Source organism: Mus caroli, unplaced genomic scaffold, assembly GCF_978045245.1.
Source record: "Mus caroli unplaced genomic scaffold, Mus_caroli_1 scaffold_2, whole genome shotgun sequence".
Lineage (NCBI taxonomy): Eukaryota > Metazoa > Chordata > Mammalia > Rodentia > Muridae > Mus > Mus caroli.
Window position 1 is genome coordinate 103,544,470 of NW_028227257.1, and position 20,062 is coordinate 103,564,531.

A 20,062-nucleotide genomic window follows, 5' to 3' on the forward strand; every position below is an offset into this window, starting at 1 on the left:
TTTATTCAACCTGAAGAACCCGAACTGGAACCAGAGCCAGAAGAAATCCCAGTACAAGGTATCCAGTTAGCTGGACTTAAATCTTCATCATCAACTTGTTTCTTCTTCATCTTCATCTTGACCTATATATGATTGGTGTTGTCCTATATGTATAGTAAGCCTTCCTGTCTGTGCGTCTATTCTTATGTTGTCTGTTATATGTGCTCTAATGTAAATGTGGTTCATCCGTATGGTTTTTGTTAATTTCTTGTATATGTCATCACCTATGTATACAATGTTATTTTGTGTTTTATGTCAAAATACACCTTTTAATTCATACATATGTTTACCACATATACTGTATAGACACATCATAATTAATGTTTATTTGTACTAACACTCGTGCCATATTCTTTCAAGAACCTGAGCCAGAGAAGAAGGTTATCGAGAAACCAAAACTCAAACCAAGACCCCCAGCACGTCCTCCTTCTCCACCTAAGGAAGATGTGAAGGAGAAAATGTTCCAACTTAAAGGTACAGAGTGCAGCCTCTCTTGCCTTGTTAGTCTGCTTCGGACATCTGTGGAAATGCTCTCAAGGAATGTATCGCAGCTGGGAGTGCCTGTGTGCAGTTGGCCATGCTGTGGGAACTGCAGAGATGTGTTTACAGTGCCTCTGGGGTCCTGGGTCATGTTCTGAAGCTATGCCTGCTGCCCCAATGTCAGACAAGTCAGCCAGCAGCATCCTTGACATCTGAATGCAGGGGGTACCTGACTAACTTTCCTTGTGGAATGGGGAGAAAGGCTTTTTATTTCAAAGCCCGATTGCTATGCATATCTTGGCCATAAGCATGTGGAATGTCTAAAGAGCTTTGGAAGATAATTTTAACATTACAGTGAATAAGTTTACATAGAAGTCAAAATTTAGATCTTAAGTAACTGCATGCTCTTTGAAATACAAGTAGCATCGTTGTGGTATCCGATAGCTGGGGTGTGCATATACCATGAGAAGAGTGTGTGAGCACCTTGTGGCTGCTGCTCTCCTGCCTTTATTTTAAGCCTAATAGAAAATCAGTCTTTAGGCTCCTCAGGGTAACTGGAAAGTGTGTTCTTAATACCTTTGATACTAGCACCTCTTTATCACAGTTCATTCTTTCTGCGGTATTTTCCTTTGAATTGAGACAGTGTTCTTTAATATCTTGAATCTCAAAGGCACATTTTCTGATAGTATGTTTTATATGATATACATGCAATGGTTGTATTTTTTTTTTACTATTTTTATTTTCAAAGCTATCTTGTTTGCAATGTTATGTTTCCCAATCTGAAATGTTCAGGTATAGTCTTGCATAAGGAATTCTTATACGCATTTATACATGCACAGAGCCAGAATCTTCTACAGATACTTTGGGTGATTCTTGCCCTGTCCAAACCTTCTTGGGTTTTAGGTGACAAGAGAAGCAGGCTCCTCTGAATGTGACCCATCTGTTGATTGATGTATTGTCGGGACACATATTAGGATTCAGGTCCCTTGGTGTAAAATGTCCTCTATGAAGATTCGAAATCCTCTTCCTTCTTTACTGATCATTATATACAATCCAGCTATGGAACAAAACTGCACTTTGTTCTCCTGCCTTGCGGCTTCTTTCTGAATGTCCCTTGGTGGCTGCTCTTGGCTGTTATTAATGCTTTCTGATTATAAGAGAAGCTTGGCTTTGTTTCTTGTGGGTAAACAAAAAAAATAATTGTTTGCTTCAGATTAAGTATACAAATAATGAAACTATATGCTTTAAAATTCTTTAAAGCTGTTTCAAAGAAGAAAGTTCCTGAAAAACCCGAGGTTGTGGAAAAAGTGGAGCCTGCACCACTAAAAGGTATCTCACAGGCTGGCTGAGCCACCAGCAAGGTCTCACCACGGTTGCCTCCCCATCCGATTCCATGCAGATTTTATGCTGTTTTGTGCCACCATAGGGTGTTCTTCCAGCTCCACCTCTTTCTCTTAACATTAGGGGAGTAGAATAGTTTCATTCATTTCTTGCACTTCTGTGGCTTTGATGGTCCTAGCTCATGAGTGTTGGTGCTTCCTATGTCTCCCATCAATTTCATATATCATATGGATGCCTGCTGTTGATCTGTGTCCTACATTTCCATATGTCTACTTGCATTTTTTTTTTAGCTAAAAAATAGCAAACTCTACTAGTTAGATGAAATTGATATCAGGAGACACCTTAGATCAAAATGCTGAACAGTAGTAAGCTCTGGGGGTTTGCCTGGTCATCAGCATTTTCATCTGTGTGAAAAACATTTCAAATTGTGTTCTTCTGACATACTGTCGGACAATCCCTGGGGATTTCCATTGCCTCTGACTTCCTGCCTTTCTTCTCACTAACTTGAGGCAGCCTTGCAGGTGCCAGAGTTTTAGGGAAATACCATCAGTGTACGTTGTTTTTTAAAGTGATTTTCCTTTGAATAGTCTTTTCCCTAATCTAATTAACCCATAAAGATAAATAAGATCATATAAATCTAGAAAATATCAGTTAAGACTAAATAATGTCTCTAATAAGTTCAGTGGATGTCAGAGTTCTGTTACAGTAATTGCACAACCCAACCCAGAATTTTAGACTAATCACCCATATAAGCATGTATTTCCTGATTTGTAAAATGGAGTTTCTAAATAATTTTGGTCAATTAAACTATTAAAAGATTAAATTTAGAAATCATTAAGGATTAAATTAGTATGTATTAATAAATGGTTTCTTTAAGAATAATAGCCACAATAATATATGAGTTTTGAACATCAGCATCTTAAAAATAAACTAAAAACAATATTTAAAAAAGCATTAATATACTTTCATTATATGCATTGTATAAGTAAAGAAATATTTGTTTTGCCACTTCAACTTATTATATAGGCTCAATCAATGAAAATAATTTTCCATTAAAAACTGATAAACTCACAAATAGAAATGAAGGTCAGCATAATTTATCATAGTTAAAATTTGTGAATGTTCAGCTGAAAATTTTACTTCAAATATTTAGCATTATCAAATATGATTATTTTAAATGAAATATGCATTTTACCTTTATATTTATTTTTGAAGTAAAATTTAAGCAGTATGATCTTCATCACATTAAAAGAAAGTCAATGAACTGTTTAAGAGCACCAAACAGGAAATTTTATAAAAATATCTCAGAACTCCAAATTGTGATTGAACAAAACTGTGCATCAACAGGAATAGCTTCAAAGCGGTTCGATGGTCACTGAGTTCTGTTTTGAAATCGCCTTTGTATTTAAATCCATGTATTATAGCAGCAATGAATGCTACAACACGGCATCATAGTGGTGAGTGTAGAAACAAGAAGACAGGTATAATTCCTTGCTCATTTAAGTTCAAAAAGGTTATCAGAATTCCTGAATAATTTAGCTTCTGACACTGGCTTTAAAATCAGACTTCTATAATTTTTGTGTTATTTTTTTAAAAAAGAGAATGTTCAGAAAGGGAAATCTGATCTTTCCTCAGTATCAATGTTCACAGCACATGATCTGGTTTTCTGTTCCCATCAATGGAGTAGATGACACAGTGAGGAACCTCTGCCTGCATCCTGCAGTGTGTGTCACTCAGGACAACATTGCCAATGTGCACAATTAAAACAACTATGGACTGAAGCAAGGGTGCCATTGAGAACCTTTGCATTCCAATGATTCGTAAAACCATTATAGGCCAACAGATTCTAAACTCAACTAAAACAGATCTGCAGTCAGTGTGATTGAACTCTCGAGAGATGGTATAGACATGTAAGGAGCAAAGAACTTCAAGTCTATTGTCTGCTTTTGAATTCTATAAATGTGTGTGCAACAGAAATGGTTCCTTGACATACTCTAGTTAAACTGGTTTGAGTAAAGTCACTTTTTTGGTTGTTGTTGAAATTCCATTTTTATATGAATTCACACCAAATTTGAAATCATATCCTTTTAAGTGCCTACAGCTGAAAAGAAAGTTCGCAAATTACTTCCTGAACCTAAGCCTCAGCCAAAGGAAGAGGTGGTGCTGAAAAGCGGTACAGTACTTTTCTACCAGACATCAATTTTCAACAGCTCGAAAAACGGACTCACCCTGAAAGCTCACAAAATACTTCTGCCCTTGATTTTATTTTACTTAGATTCTCCATCAAACTTTGAATGTAGTTCCACTAAAAATTAAAGGTTATCATTTCTTAATCTTTTCAGAGAGAAGGTAGATATTTTGTGAGCATTCATAGTATTTTGAAATTGATAATGTTAACATATACAACTAAACTGATAATATTCTAACAACAATGACCCTGGGTGTCATTTTTTATAACCAAATTGTGAAATAAAATATACTCAACTTTTAAAATACTGTATACACAACTACTTAAACCTAAATATATTCAATTTCAGTATAACACAAGATCACCACAACCAATAATACTTTTTATAAAACTAAACATCTTTCCTACTAAATATGAAAAAATTAGATGCAAAATACTCACAAAAATAAAATTCTAACCCTCTTCCATATACAGTTATGGATCTCTAAGCTTCATTCTGATTTCTGCACTTAAACTACCTTTAATTCAAGTAGTTTTCAATAAATTGTTTAATTAGAATTTGTTGCTATTTAATTTTTTTATTTGTATCAGTTTTGCCCCACAGTTGTCTCTGGGCATAGAATCTAGAGAAAGATAGAGTATTTCTAGGTCTGATATGAATTAACATAACAAATGTTTATTGGGTTGTGGGAAATGAAGGCATTTCTCATGTAGATGCTAATCTCCCACTGTGCTAGCTGCATGCCTTTCATTGTTCTTGCTCACCCACCATCTGTGTTCATTAAGCTTATTCAACATCTTCATCTTGGTTTACATATAAACCTTTTTTGTCTTTTAAGTTCTAAGAAAGAAACCCGAAGAAGAAGAACCTAAAGTAGAACCTAAAAAAGTAGAAAAAGCTAAAAAACCGGAAGGTAGGAATCATTTCCATAAATAGCAATTTATGAAATTCTCTTTCATCAAAGTGGACAATTAACAAAAGGTTTATTTTGTAAACATAATTGAAGTTCAATATCAATATAGCTTCATATTTCATCTGTCTGTATTATATGTTCCATTGTCTGCTTTATGTTTCGGTATTTTACAGTACTTCCCAAATGCAAACACTTCTTGGTCTTTTGGCTAGTTAGGGACAAGTATAGCATCTGTTATCAGTATTATTAACTTCCAGATCCATTCATGAATTTCTCAATAAATAATAATGATGTTATTATTATTATTTATTGCTTTGCTTTATATAAGTTCTCTCCATGGGAATGCCTGGAATCATCTATGGAATAAATTCATGAGAGAATTAGAGCAATGCTTCCTAAATCTGGGAATTCTCAAGTGGATTGACATCTACCATTTGCCTACTGTCAAAGGGAGTGATTACTAAGACTATGGTAGATCTAGTTTAGAAGGGAAGAGATATCAGAAGTTGGAACCAAGTAGATGAAAGAATGAAAAAAAATAAAATAAACGGAAGTACAGTCATGGGAAAAAGTAGAAGTCAGTCTATAAAATATGACTAGACTTCACTAGAGCAATCACTAGAATTTTTGAGAATTCTATGAGCATTTCAATGCAAGTTTTCAGGTAACCTGCTCTCTGAATTAACGCTAGACAATGACCTTCTTTCCTTAAAGAGCCACAGCCACCTCCAAAAGCCGTTGAAGTTGAAGCTCCTCCAGAGCCTACACCAAAGGAAAGGAAAGTTCCAGAACCGGCCAAAGGTATGATTCTCCCGACACGTTCCTGGTTGTCTCTAAGAGTACATCCACAGAGCATCCCAGTATCGTTATCCTGATATCCTGACCAGGCACTACAGGCATTCTGTCTTCCTCACCTTCCTGTGCAATTTGATAATAATAGCATACATGTTAAATAGGTTACTAGGCATGAGTAATGAGATGAATAGCAACTTCAATCCAATCCAGTTTTGCTATATTTAATATTTTATTGATAACCATATATGTATATAAATATATATTGATAGCCATATATGTATAAATACTAATATCCTTGTGTATATTAAATTTGCTTAGTTATAGTTCTGACTTTGTGAAAAATTTACAAAGTACTGCTATAACCTGATTATTTCTGTGAATTATTTTAGTTCCTGAAATTAAGCCGGCAATACCTCTCCCTGGACCTGAACCAAAGCCAAAGCCTGAGCCAGGTAAACAAGCTTACTCCCGAGGTGAATGTTCTTCAAGATCCACATAAATGACATGTAGCAAATGAAAAAAAAAAGATTATTTTAGATTAAAGTGATGTACATTAAACAACATGAAAATCATTGTGCGTCAAGTGATTTCTGATATCTCAATATGCTTATTAGCACTCTTAGAAAAACTAGGTTTTTGGAGATCTCAGTATTACATCATGAAAGACCAATAGGCCACCAAACATAGTTATCCTAGGAGGTGCCAAGTGGCTGCCTTAATACAGTGGGCATCTTCTCTCCACAGAGGTGAAAACCATGAAAGCTCCACCCATCGAGCCGGCGCCCACTCCCATCGCTGCCCCCGTGACAGCGCCTGTGGTTGGGAAGAAAGCAGGTATGGAACCTGCAGTTCTATTTTTGCTAACTTGTATGGATGTCTTCACACTGGATTAAAGTTCGAGCATCCTGTCAAATCCTGGGCTGCGTGGTTAAACTCTTACATCTTCTTCATCTGATATACTCCACCTAATAAGTCACCCAGCAGATACATATTTTGTTTTAATTCTGCTCTGTAGTCCCACAAGGCATTTCTTATATATTCCTTTGAGATTAATTAATGGGTGTTTTGTGGTGATGGAATTCTAGGAGACAAACTTTCATGAAACATAAACAAGGATTCCATGGGACAAATCATACCCTTGTGTCTTGTAGTGACACTAAAAACTACTGAATATTAAGATTATATAAATACTGATGGTATCACAATTTTGTGAATATATTTAATGAAACTAGGCCCAAACTTAAAATACTCACTACTGATGTTTGAACTCTTTAATATAATTTAATTTATTTTCCATAAAAGAAACTGGTTTCTATTTATATATTAATATTTATAACCAAGAACATGACTCATCCCAGATAAGGAATCAATCATACTGATAAGTATGAAAATTGCACAAATGCCAATCTTTTTAATTTCAGAAGCCAAACCTAAGGATGAGGCTGCCAAGCCAAAAGGTCCCATCAAAGGTGAGTTTCATGTCCCTCAAACCTAGCATTTTGCCTCGAGAATCCCAAGACTTTTCACTCAAGGGGAAATGTTTTCAAATTCTATTCTACTAGTATTATTCAAGTAGATATTATAAAAAGAACAAATTTTACCATGCTGAATTCATATCTTGATTTTTTATTGATATATATACATACATATATAAACATACACATATATTATATATAATGTTTGTTGTACATTAATCTGGATATTTTATACACAGAACTGAAAGTTGAGAAAATGAAATGTGCCCATTATTTCTAGCCAATTGATAAGTTGGTTTTTTTTAATTTATTTATTTTATGTGAGTATAGTACACTTTGCTCTCTTCAAACACACCAGAAGAAGGTATCAGAGCCCATTAAAGATGGTTGTGAGCCACCATGTGGTTGCTGGGATTTGAACTCAGGACCTCTGGAATTGCAGCCAGTGCTCTTCACTGCTGAGCTGCCTCTCCAGCACAACTGACAAGTTTTTATTTCTCTGTTCCTGTCTCATCACTTCACATAGACTTTGTGATGCCTACAGAGATGCCCAGTTAACTCTTCACTTTGCTCTGAATTAGGTGTAGCCAAAAAGACTCCTTCACCAATAGAAGCTGAAAGGAAAAAGCTCAGGCCAGGAAGCGGCGGAGAGAAACCTCCAGACGAAGCTCCGTTCACTTACCAACTCAAGGCTGTGCCACTGAAATTCGTGAAAGAAATCAAAGACATCGTTTTGACAGAGGCAGAGTCTGTGGGCTCTTCTGCCATCTTCGAATGTTTGGTCTCCCCATCCACTGCCATTACAACCTGGATGAAGGATGGCAGCAACATCCGTGAGAGCCCAAAGCACAGATTTATTGCAGACGGCAAAGACAGGAAGCTGCACATTATCGACGTTCAGCTGTCTGATGCTGGTGAATACACCTGTGTGCTACGCTTGGGAAATAAAGAGAAGACCTCCACTGCTAAGCTCATCGTAGAAGGTAACTTTCAGTTCTGCACATGAGCTATATTCAGCTTTACAAAAGAGACCTCAGTAGCACATTTATTGAAAACTCTAAATCTGATTAAATTCTCCACAGAACTTCCTGTGCGCTTTGTGAAGACGCTGGAGGAGGAAGTCACGGTGGTCAAGGGGCAGCCGTTGTACTTGAGCTGTGAGTTGAACAAAGAACGCGATGTGGTCTGGAGGAAGGATGGTAAAATCGTGGTGGAGAAACCTGGCAGGATTGTGCCTGGTGTCATTGGCCTGATGCGGGCCCTGACCATCAACGATGCAGATGACACTGATGCTGGAACATACACCGTGACTGTGGAAAATGCCAACAACCTGGAATGTTCTTCCTGTGTAAAAGTAGTAGGTAAGTACATGTGGAGCAGAGGGGAGAGGGTTGCTTGAGCAGATGAACCTGAGACCAGTATAGGCAACAAAGTGAGACCTACATTTAATAGATATACTACAGAATATGTATATGTATATATACACACATACATACATATACACATACACATATGTATATGTATACTTTATATACAAGAACTAACTTACTATGTATATATACATATATATATAACACCTATATGTACATATATATGCACATATACAAACAAACATATATATATATATATATATATATATACACAAATAGACATATGTACATATAATACATATATATATATATGTAGCTAGGAAATTGTTCTTTTTATGCTAAGCAAATAGAACTGATTCTCAATGTCTGAAGACCAGAAGTCTCATTGATACCTTGTCTTAAAGGAGGATTATCAGTATAGCATATAAGAATTGCATCCAGTTTTATGAATTTTTCTTATTTTTGAAATCTCCTGAAGGACTCATTCCACTCTCACTTTGTCTCCAACAGAAATCATTAGAGAATGGCTTGTGAAGCCTATCCGAGATCAGCATGTGAAGCCCAAGGGAACAGCTGTTTTCACCTGTGACATAGCCAAGGACACGCCAAACATTAAGTGGTTCAAAGGCTATGATGAGATCCCCTTGGAACCAAACGACAAGACTGAGATACTGAAAGAGGGAAACCACCTCTTTCTCAAGGTTAAGAATGCTATGCCAGAAGATATTGATGAGTATGCAGTGGAAATTGAAGGGAAAAGATACCCAGCAAAGCTGACACTTGGAGGTATATGAATCTTACATGTTGCTCTTTGAGATCAATTTTATGTGTGCGTAAAGCAAAATAACACGCCAAAAATACAAAAATGAAATAGTAGATGAACCTACACCCAGGCACACAGAGGTAGCACTAGGCAGACTCAGTAGTTCTGTCTGTCTTTTAAAACGGGATGTTGGGAGGCAAAAGGAGTGGTTAAGACAAGAATTGGAGGGGATGGATTTGATCAAAACATAATAGACACATCATGAGATTCTTAATTTAAAAATGTGGCGTGTGGCTAAATCTTCTAAAGCATTGTGTTGCTTTGTCTCTGATACAGAGCGCGAAGTTGAGCTGCTTAAGCCGATAGAAGATGTCACCATTTATGAGAAGGAAAGTGCCAGCTTTGATGCAGAAATCTCAGAGGAAGACATTCCTGGGGAGTGGAAGCTGAAGGGAGAGCTGCTGCGGCCCTCGCCTGTGAGTGCCTCCCATTTGAAGTTACCAGTCACGTAAAATCGTAAAATCGTAAAATCGCTCCTTTTAGTTTGATATACAGGCTTCACTTAACAACAGTGTATGTGGATTTCTAAGCTCTCAAAAGAGGGGAATTATTTACTGCATTCTTTGTGGACAACTTGGGTAGAATTTGGTGAACTATTCTAATGTCCAAGCTTTGCATATATGTTTCTTAGTATATTGTGAAATCAGAAATATTCTCTAGGGAAACTCGTGTTATGCAAATAGTCACGAACGTGGCCATTTTGTTGCTTGCAGACTTGTGAAATCAAAGCTGAAGGTGGGAAGCGCTTCTTAACTTTGCACAAAGTGAAACTGGACCAAGCTGGCGAAGTCCTCTACCAGGCTTGCAATGCAATCACAACTGCCATTCTGACAGTCAAAGGTCTGGTATTTTAAAACCCTCCAAGTGGGCTCATACTACCCCCCCCCATTTTCTCCCTCTGCATCTGAAACTTTTTTTTAACTTTTTGTTTTCAGAAATTGAGCTTGACTTTGCTGTACCCCTGAAGGATGTGACTGTCCCAGAGAAGAGACAGGCTCGGTTTGAATGTGTCCTTACCAGAGAGGCAAATGTCATATGGTCTAAAGGGCCTGATATAATCAAGGCATCTGACAAATTTGATATTATTGCTGATGGAAAGAAACACATTCTTGTTATCAATGACTCTCAGTTTGACGATGAAGGAGTCTATACTGCAGAGGTGGAGGGCAAGAAGACGTCAGCACAATTATTTGTGACAGGTAACAGTCCATTGATGAGCTCTGAATGCTCTGTTCAGTGTGTCCGTATCCTACTTTTATTTCCTGATTAATTAAGAGAAGATGCCAAGTAGTAGTGACAAATGTTCACTATTACTTTCTCAGTGTTATAGACCACACACACACACACACATACACACACACACACTAAAACACACCTCCCAAACAAAACATTTAGCTTTTAAAATAAAGAATAATCTCATCTCAAACAGCTAAAGGACTTGTGTGTCACATTTATCCCTACATAGTAGAGTAGGCTCTTTGTGTAGGTGACCTGCATTCCTGAATGCATTACTTGCTTGTCCTGTAGGCATAAGACTGAAGTTCATATCACCACTGGAAGATCAAACAGTAAAAGAAGGCCAAACAGCAACTTTTGTCTGTGAGCTCTCTCACGAAAAAATGCACGTGGTCTGGTTCAAAAATGATGTTAAGCTACACACAACCAGGACAGTGCTCATGTCTTCTGAGGGAAAGACTTATAAGCTGGAGATAAGGGAGACCACACTGGATGATATCTCACAGATCAAAGCTCAAGTGAAGAACCTCAGCTCTACAGCCAATCTGAAAGTCTTGGGTAAGTGGGACCAGCTTCTGAACAAACGGGTAGCAATTCTCTATGCCCAGCCCTAGATTATTTGATTGTCTTCAGTGCCCACATGTTCTCTGATGATATGATGGGTGTCTCTGGCAGAGGCCGATCCCTACTTCACCGTGAAACTACACGACAAGACTGGCGTGGAGAAGGATGAGATCATTCTTAAGTGTGAAGTGAGCAAAGATGTTCCAGTCAAATGGTTCAAAGACGGGGAAGAGATCGTGCCTTCACCCAAACATTCTGTCAAGACTGACGGCCTGCGCCGCATCTTAAAGATCAAGAAGGCAGAGCTCAAAGACAAAGGGGAATATGTGTGCGACTGCGGTACAGACACCACCAAGGCCAACGTCACTGTTGAGGGTGAGTTACCCCCAAATGTGAAACTTTCCATCTCAGAGACTGCAATGTATGTGACTCGGTCCCCCTCACAAAACTGTGTTTGCTTCCAGCTCGACTCATAAAAGTGGAGAAACCCCTGTACGGCGTGGAAGTGTTTGTGGGTGAAACTGCCCGCTTTGAAATTGAACTGTCTGAACCTGATGTGCATGGCCAGTGGAAGTTAAAGGGAGAACCTTTGACTGCTTCTCCTGTAAGTCAGCACAGATGAGCGGATCAGATAGGAGGGTGTTGATTGTTTTCCAGGTCCCTCTCTCCCAAAAGTACAATTCCTTGGTGGCTTGCAGGAGGTCCCATATGTGTAAATTCCGTGCATGTTCTCTCTTCATAGGACTGCGAAATCATTGAAGATGGGAAGAAACATGTCTTGGTTCTGTATAACTGTCAGCTGGACATGACTGGGGAGATATCCTTCCAGGCTGCCAATGCTAAATCAGCAGCCAACCTGAAAGTGAAAGGTACACCATACATGGAGGCACCTTCTAGTATTTTCTATGCAAAGTTCCGTGCTAAGACCGGGAGTTGATGAGGGTGAAGGCGAGCATGCTCTGATGTAGTCTGCTCTGGCTTCTCTTTCAGAACTGCCGCTCATTTTCATCACCCCTCTGAGTGACGTCAAAGTCTTTGAGAAAGATGAGGCTAAGTTTGAGTGTGAAGTATCCAGGGAGCCCAAAACATTCCGCTGGCTGAAAGGAACCCAGGAAATCACTGGTGATGACAGATTTGAGCTCATCAAGGATGGCACCAGGCATTCATTGGTGATCAAGTCAGCAGCTTTTGAAGATGAGGCCAAATACATGTTTGAGGCTGAAGATAAACGCACAAGTGGCAAACTGATCATTGAAGGTAGTTTGTCGTCATTGTTGTTGTCTTGATGTCATCGTCATTGTTATATAGGCTGCCTATAGAATAATGTTTTTCCATTTAATTTTATATTCCTCTGATAAGAGATGGAAATAATGAGTTGGCTTTTCTTTGACAGGAATCCGTCTCAAATTCCTGACCCCACTCAAGGATGTGACAGCCAAAGAAAGGGAAAATGCCGTGTTTACTGTGGAGCTGTCCCATGACAACATCCCAGTGAGCTGGTTCAAGAACGACCAGCGCCTGCACACCAGCAAGCGGGTCTCCATGCACGATGAAGGGAAAACGCACTCCATCACATTCAAAGACCTGTCTATTGACGACACCTCCCAAATTAGAGTGGAGGCCATGGGGATAAGTTCAGAGGCTAAGCTCACTGTGCTGGGTAGGCATTTCTTAAAACTGAAACGCATTCTGAATTCAACAGAAAAGGGTGGGGTGTGCGTGATGTGAAATAGTCTTTTGAGGGTGACACTGCACAAAAGTATGCCTGAGAAACCACCACACGCGCTGTCAAGTGCGTTTCTGAAATACATTTACCAAGGCTACAGACAAACGAGGTGCTCTGCCTTCTTGATCTTTAAGATGCGGCGCAGGCCGTCAGTCTTGACAGAATGTTTGGGTGAAGGCACGATCTCTTAGGCCCACAAAATTGCAAAACTCAGATTAAAACTGGCTTGTCATGTAAAATAAGTATGCTTAAATACTTTCTCCTTCCTTTACCAGAATGATCTCAGAGTAGTAGAAGAATTTCAAATTTCTACAGAGAGAGGCAAAAAGAATATAGTCTTATTATTCTCCTTGATCCTTTCTATAAGAAAATCCATTTATGACACACACACATATATATATACACACATATATATGTGTGTGTGTGTGTGTATGTGTGTGTATATATATATATATATATATATATATATATATATATATATATAGAGAGAGAGAGAGAGAGAGAGAGAGAGAGAGTGTATGTGAGTGAGTCATGGCAAACTATACATACATATGGCAAGCTATAGACACGCTAATGGCAAACTGTTGATAAAAGGAAATAATCCATACCTGAAGCTTAAAGACCTAATAAGAATGGATAAGAACTTGGAATATTGGACAAATTACAAAGGAGCACGCATAGACGCTCAACTGCATGAGTTATTGGTAATTTTTTTAAAGTCCAAACATTCTGCAGATGAGTCTAATCATGTTAAGTCCTGTCCAGTGAGTCTCTTTCCAATGTTTAGAAACTGAAGATAACAAATGAACAGTTTGGTGTTTTTGGTACCATTTTAAAGCATACTTGGAACTCTCTGAGATACCAACAAACCTTCTCAGAGATCCCCACCTCTTCTGGCGTATGACAGTTCTCCACTTACTCTTTACCTGCAGAGGGAGACCCATACTTCACGGGAAAGCTTCAAGATTACACAGGCGTGGAGAAAGATGAAGTGATCCTTCAGTGTGAAATCAGCAAAGCAGACGCACCCGTGAAATGGTTTAAGGACGGGAAGGAAATTAAGCCGTCTAAAAACGTTGTTATCAAGGCTGACGGCAAGAAGCGTATGCTGATCCTGAAGAAGGCCTTGAAATCAGATATCGGCCAATATACCTGTGACTGTGGGACAGACCAGACCTCTGGGAAGCTGGACATTGAAGGTGAGGAAATTTCCATGAGTCTCCTCCTAGATGCCATGGGAGTCATTTCTGCCAGAGACTAATGACACATGATGACCCTTCATTTTTCCAGATCGGGAAATTAAACTGGTGCGACCCCTGTACAGCGTGGAGGTGATGGAGACCGAGACGGCCCGCTTTGAAACCGAGATCTCTGAAGATGATATCCATGCCAACTGGAAACTCAAGGGAGAGGCACTGCTCCAAACACCTGTACGGCTATTTCTGAACCTGTCAGCACTTAAGAGGGATGGTGTGAGATGGAAAAGAACAGGCGAAAAGTCAGAGTGCACGCAGGGCATTTAAAACATGCTATCGGGTTCTATGTGGGACCTGTAGCAAAAGGGAGATGTTGGGATCTATGAATGGACTTGGAAGGTCACCTTTATATTGATTTGTATCCAGCACAGTATAAGAATTCTATAATGTTTCTAGTTAATTACATAGCTAAAAGAAGTTTTCCTGACAGTATCCAGTAGCTATATTTCATGCATAAAATTGTGTGTATCATCATTTATTTGTGCCATCCTTTTATAAATTGTATTCTATACCTATGTCAGGGGGAAAGGTCTCAACATTACTCACTGTGAAATATCTTTCTTGTCTTTGGCACAGGAATGTGAAATTAAAGAAGAAGGCAAGATCCACGTCCTTATCTTACACAACTGCCGCCTAGACCAGACTGGAGGTGTAGATTTCCAAGCTGCCAATGTCAAATCTAGTGCCCACCTCCGAGTTAAACGTGAGTATTATGTGTTTGTGATAAAATTTAACTCCAGATTTCCATTAAAAAATGAATACGTGTGAAATTAATTGGGATTAGAAAATGCTACTCATGTACAAAAATCGGCTTTCTCGTATTTGCTTTTTGACCTCCTGATATAAAAGTCCTTCAGATGTTGCAGTCTTGATATTTTTGGTGACTTTGTCATTTGAACAAAAGCAACAAATTAAGTGAGTCTGGTTTTCCCTCTCTAGCAATCCTTTGAAATATACAAATGTGCAATAAAGATTGAGAATTAAAGATTCTAAAACACCATTTCACTCTGCCTCTCCAACTGTAGCCCCATGGAGAAGACCTTTGCAGTGTGGGCATTTTTGAAGAGAGGCAGAAAAGTTAGGCTCCCATTTTTGGAAGGTGCAAAGTGGTTGATGGACATGGACAGGCTGTGGGGCCAAGGACCCCTTGCCTCTCCCAATCAGAGCCTTAGTTATTTTGGAGGTCACATACCTTATGTAGCAAGAGGAACTTGACGCCTGGCAGAGAGACAGATGCAGCGCAGATTTCTTGCTGACCTTGTATATCTGAAGAAGGGGCTCCTACAAATACCAGCTCTTTGGCTATCAGCTCTCCCCTTCTCAGCACCACGGGGCCACGCATACATGGACGTTAAAGCCGCAGCCAGTCTTGTGGCTCTTTCCTTCTTGAAGAAAACAACCATGGAAATGAAGAACTAAATCTATTTATCCTTGGGGAATTCCAGAATGAGTAACACAAGACATTTTGTTTCCTCTCGAAAAGCACGGGTAATCGGTCTGCTGAGGCCCCTAAAGGATGTTACAGTGACCGCAGGGGAAACGGCCACCTTTGACTGCGAGCTCTCCTATGAGGATATCCCAGTGGAATGGTACCTCAAAGGGAAGAAGCTGGAGCCTAACGATAAGGTAAAGCAGGCGCCCGCCGGTGTTCTGACTTTCCTGTACTGTTGCTTTCACTGCCCTTTGCTTTGTTCTTTCTAATGTTCCCTTCACAGTCTTCACATTCTTTCCTTCCTCTAACTTGATTTCTGCTGAAACTGTAAGGTGGAGTTTTCAATTTTATGTTAGGTTTAACCTAATGATAGATGTTTTTTGTTTTTTGGGTTTTTTTGTTTTTGTTTTTGTTTTTTGTTTTGTTTTTGTTTTTTGGTTTTTTTTTGTTTTTAATAAATTAGAGACAATAGTTTTTAAAAGATCAGGTTGTAGTTTTTCTGAGACAGGAATAAAAGAGGCAGATAGCCTCTTTTATTCAGTAGCCATGAAGGCTAGCTTGTGGGAGGGCTGAAAACATAACCTGGAGCAAAGGGGCTTTCTAACTGGGCTCTTGGCAATGGGGCTGCTCATTAACTTTTCTGACTCTTTCCATGCTATCTACTGTTCTGCATATAAGCAGACTAAGAGGAGACTGGAACTCCATTTCAGGCAACTGATAGAGCCGGAGAGATAAGTTCTGACCAGATTTTCTCTTCTAGCATTTCTGCAAGGCTATTTTTAACACTCAAGTGCTTTGGGCTGTGAAAATTCTGGAATGCAAGGGGACTATTTAAAGTGCAGCTGGCGGGACAGGGGAGAAAGAAGGGTGCCGGAACCCTATGTGTAAATGAATAAACTCGTGAGAAGTTTCAGTAAACTACTTCAGCTTTTACTAACATTCCTGATGCTCAATATTCAACCCCAAAGTGACAGCTGAGCCATTTTTTCAGATAGACCCAAATACAATTTGCCTAAAATTGACTACAGTTTGCCTACAAGTGACTGACCTATGTATGTACCTCTAGGGTTCTGTCTGGATCAGGAAATTAAACTTATGCAAACCCTGTACAATAGAGGTGATAACCCAAATTAGCTTGCATGTAATTCGCTGTACATTTCGAATTCTTAAAATAGAACAAAGAAAAATACTGGGCATTTCCTTGTTCTGTGGCTTTCACATTGCTCAACACTCTAGAAATAATACTGATCATATGTAAAACTTCCATACAAATCCGATTTTAAGGGCTCAGAGCCAGAAATCAACAGAAGGGGATTTAGTCTCACAAAGAAGCTGGAGTACTAGAAGACATTAGATGTTTGTACTAGAAGACATGTAGATGTTTGAAAACAGGTTTTAAAAAATTAGCATTCTATGCAGGGCAGTGGATCCCAGCACTTGGGGAGGAAGAGGCAGGCGGATTTCTGAGTTCGAGGCCAGCCTGGTCTACAAAGTGAGTTCCAGGACAGCCAGGGCTACACAGAGAAACCTCGAAAAACCAAAAAAAAAAAAAAAAAAAAAAAGCAAAAAAAGCATTCTATTAAAGAAGTCATGGCTCTGTGAGTCGTGTGGTAGGTAAGGGCCATGACCTTTAGTTTCTGTGGTTGACTAGGAAAGGCAGCAGAACTTTCCAACTATAGCAGGAGCCACACAACAAAGTCTTTAAATACCAAACCAGGACTGGGTTTATCTCAAGTTTCTTGTTTTAATATATACATTTTTTTCCTAACCAGTCTAGTATAGTTACTTTCTTATTTGGGAGTCAAACTAGGAATTCTTTATTAGAAAAGCAAAGGAAGGTGACTCTTCATTCTAATGCAAAAACTCTACTAAAGTAGACTTAAAAGTAGATTCCTGAAAATCTTGCATTTGATTTACCCAGAGGGAAAATCTATTATCATTAAATTCTTGCCTAGAGTTAGAATGGGTGGGGCCACAGGATCTGAGTGCTGCTCAGAGTCCCTGTACTTAAGGAATGTTAATCCGGCCTTGTATCTCCCAGAATAGGAATCCTTTTAGGAACTTGTTCTTGTACCCTTTAAATGTCTCTTTTCAAAAGGAATTTGGGAACAAATGTAAAGTTACATGTTCACTTATTCATTTTATAGATTTTGTTTAAATTAAGTCTGTTAAGCACAAACTTGTTCTTGTCAGTTTAATTCAGGCCTTATATCCATACTCTGTAAAATCTTTAACCTCTCCACCAACAGACAGACAGACAGACAAAACAGCATGCAGACATGGGTACTGGAAGACAGCATTTTAGAAATAAACTACAATTTTCTTTCACTTTTGTTTTTATCCCTTTTGGCCAAGTAAAATTGCTAAATTCTCAGTGGCTATTGGTAATTTTAATAGCTTGGTAATGCCTTCTGTGTTCCTCCAGTACTCCCCATTATAAACTAATATTTTAAAGAATTACTGTTCATAATATTATTACATATTCTACCAAAAATATTTGGCATTCATTTTGTTGATTTGTTTTATCTATCTATTGTATTTCCTTTTTTTGTTTGCTTTTCATTTGACTAAACTGACTATATTTTACCTAAGCCATTTATTGAAAACCTACTATATTCTTGGCAACACACTCAATGACAGAGAATATTATATATATATAATATATGTATATTGTATATATATATATATATATTATATACATATTTATAATATATAACATATATGTTTCAGACTAATTCAGATGGCAAATCAATGCATTAATAGATATTAAATACTTGTGCATGTGTTAGAAACAAGTTTATTTTAAATAATTATAAGCCAAAGTTCAAAATTCAAAGTCAGACATTTCTGAGATGCCCCATTCAGACCCTCTGTGGTCAGATAAGCAGCAGCTGTGTACTAGGCTAAGTCTTTACTACTGTGCCCTAGCTGATTATTCTTTGCAGTTGTGTTAGTGGTTCTCAATATTAAGGACAATATGAATTACTGTGCCATGGTCTTGTTTGAGGAAAATACTTTTCAGTGAAACTGTATTCCTGATTCTTTCTTCTACTACTAACAAAATAAATACAAATAATTTCACCAGAAAAACTGACATAATTCTAAAGTGTTCTAATGGACACTTCTAAGCAGTGTAAACCCAATCTCAATGACAGGACAGAGCTTTTGAGGTTCTTAGCGTCTAGAACTAGATATACACCAATCTTCTCATTACTTCAAGAATGATTCTACCATAATAGAACCAATGGGGTCTGATTTTCCCAACTAACACTCAAACACAGGAAATAGGAAGATTCAGCATGACAACAAACTTCAGAAATTATACAAATTACTTTAATCATGGACCACATTCATTTGCAAATTAAATTCAATTGCTAAAATCAATGGGAGAGTTTCAGCTTGTATTTATATCATTCCTTCCCTTTAGAACATACAATTTACTTTTAGAAAGAAAAAAAATCTACTTTCAGCTTACAGTGGACATTTTTTTCTTTTACTTTTAGCTTTTCTATGTTTTCTTTCTGCACACAAACCCCAAAGCCAAAGAGAAGTGCATACATATTTATAATTACATGTATTTTTCCACAAGATCAGAAATACAAATAGAAATTGGTCTGTGCAAGTTCAATGTAAAAGATCACCTCATACTTATATAATGGTAATTAAGAAAGGCTAAAATGTACCTAAAACTTTTGATACTATTGGCTGAAGTCACTTTAAAAAAATTATATGTGTATGTATGTATGTGTATATAAATTATATATATATATATATATATACACACACATACATACATACACACACATATATATGGTATGTGTGTGTCATTCTGGCTGGAAATTTCATTTATATGTTACCTCCACTCCTTTAAAACACAACTAGGTGGTGACACGTTCAGAAGGAAGAGTTCACACGCTCACCCTGAGGGATGTGAAGCTAGAAGATGCTGGCGAAGTCCAACTAACTGCAAAGGATTTCAAAACTCAGGCCAATCTCTTTGTGAAAGGTAATTAGAAAACTTATTCCTAAATACCCACAATGAAGACAATCACAACCTCTTAGTTGTTTTTGTGGGAGGCTACCACAGATTATTAAAATCAAGTTTCTAAAAGTCTAATTTTACATTTTGGCATAACAAAATGCAGGTTGGTTTTTTTTTTTTTAATCTATAAGCAGTGGTAGTACATGCCTTTAAACTCAGCACTCAGGAGGCAGAGGCAGGTGGATCTCTGTGAGTTCAAGGTCAGCCTGGTCTACAGAGTGAGTTCCAGGACATCCAGGGCCACACAGAGAAACTCTCTCAGAAAAGAAAGAAAAAGGGAGGGGGGGAGGGAGGGAGGAAGGAAGGAATGATGGATTAAAACTAATATGGGTTTTATACTTACATATTCTTTCTGTCCCTGTTTTATTATTGTATTTTTTA

General features: G+C 38.1%; 1 protein-coding gene across 32 annotated transcripts in view; it reads left to right on the forward strand.

Annotated features, from left to right (window-relative positions):
* Positions 1-20,062, forward strand: part of Ttn (titin) — a 271,447-nt gene that overhangs the window by 152,276 nt on the left and 99,109 nt on the right. For 27 of the 32 annotated variants that reach the window (XM_085834746.1, XM_085834758.1, XM_085834754.1 and 24 more), the window contains 25 exons: positions 400-513; positions 1,780-1,848; positions 3,953-4,033; positions 4,888-4,962; positions 5,677-5,763; positions 6,147-6,209; positions 6,502-6,591; positions 7,179-7,226; positions 7,814-8,215; positions 8,315-8,593; positions 9,113-9,388; positions 9,702-9,841; positions 10,139-10,265; positions 10,361-10,624; positions 10,953-11,219; positions 11,337-11,600; positions 11,690-11,829; positions 11,968-12,094; positions 12,216-12,482; positions 12,619-12,885; positions 13,884-14,150; positions 14,242-14,381; positions 14,784-14,910; positions 15,691-15,833; positions 19,522-19,645. In XM_085834746.1, the coding sequence (XP_085690872.1) occupies positions 400-513; positions 1,780-1,848; positions 3,953-4,033; positions 4,888-4,962; positions 5,677-5,763; positions 6,147-6,209; positions 6,502-6,591; positions 7,179-7,226; positions 7,814-8,215; positions 8,315-8,593; positions 9,113-9,388; positions 9,702-9,841; positions 10,139-10,265; positions 10,361-10,624; positions 10,953-11,219; positions 11,337-11,600; positions 11,690-11,829; positions 11,968-12,094; positions 12,216-12,482; positions 12,619-12,885; positions 13,884-14,150; positions 14,242-14,381; positions 14,784-14,910; positions 15,691-15,833; positions 19,522-19,645 (4,248 nt within the window). The remainder of the gene's footprint in view (positions 1-399; positions 514-1,779; positions 1,849-3,952; positions 4,034-4,887; positions 4,963-5,676; positions 5,764-6,146; positions 6,210-6,501; positions 6,592-7,178; positions 7,227-7,813; positions 8,216-8,314; positions 8,594-9,112; positions 9,389-9,701; positions 9,842-10,138; positions 10,266-10,360; positions 10,625-10,952; positions 11,220-11,336; positions 11,601-11,689; positions 11,830-11,967; positions 12,095-12,215; positions 12,483-12,618; positions 12,886-13,883; positions 14,151-14,241; positions 14,382-14,783; positions 14,911-15,690; positions 15,834-19,521; positions 19,646-20,062) is intronic. The other 5 variants (XM_085834763.1, XM_085834766.1, XM_085834771.1 and 2 more) reach the window with 2 other exon arrangements.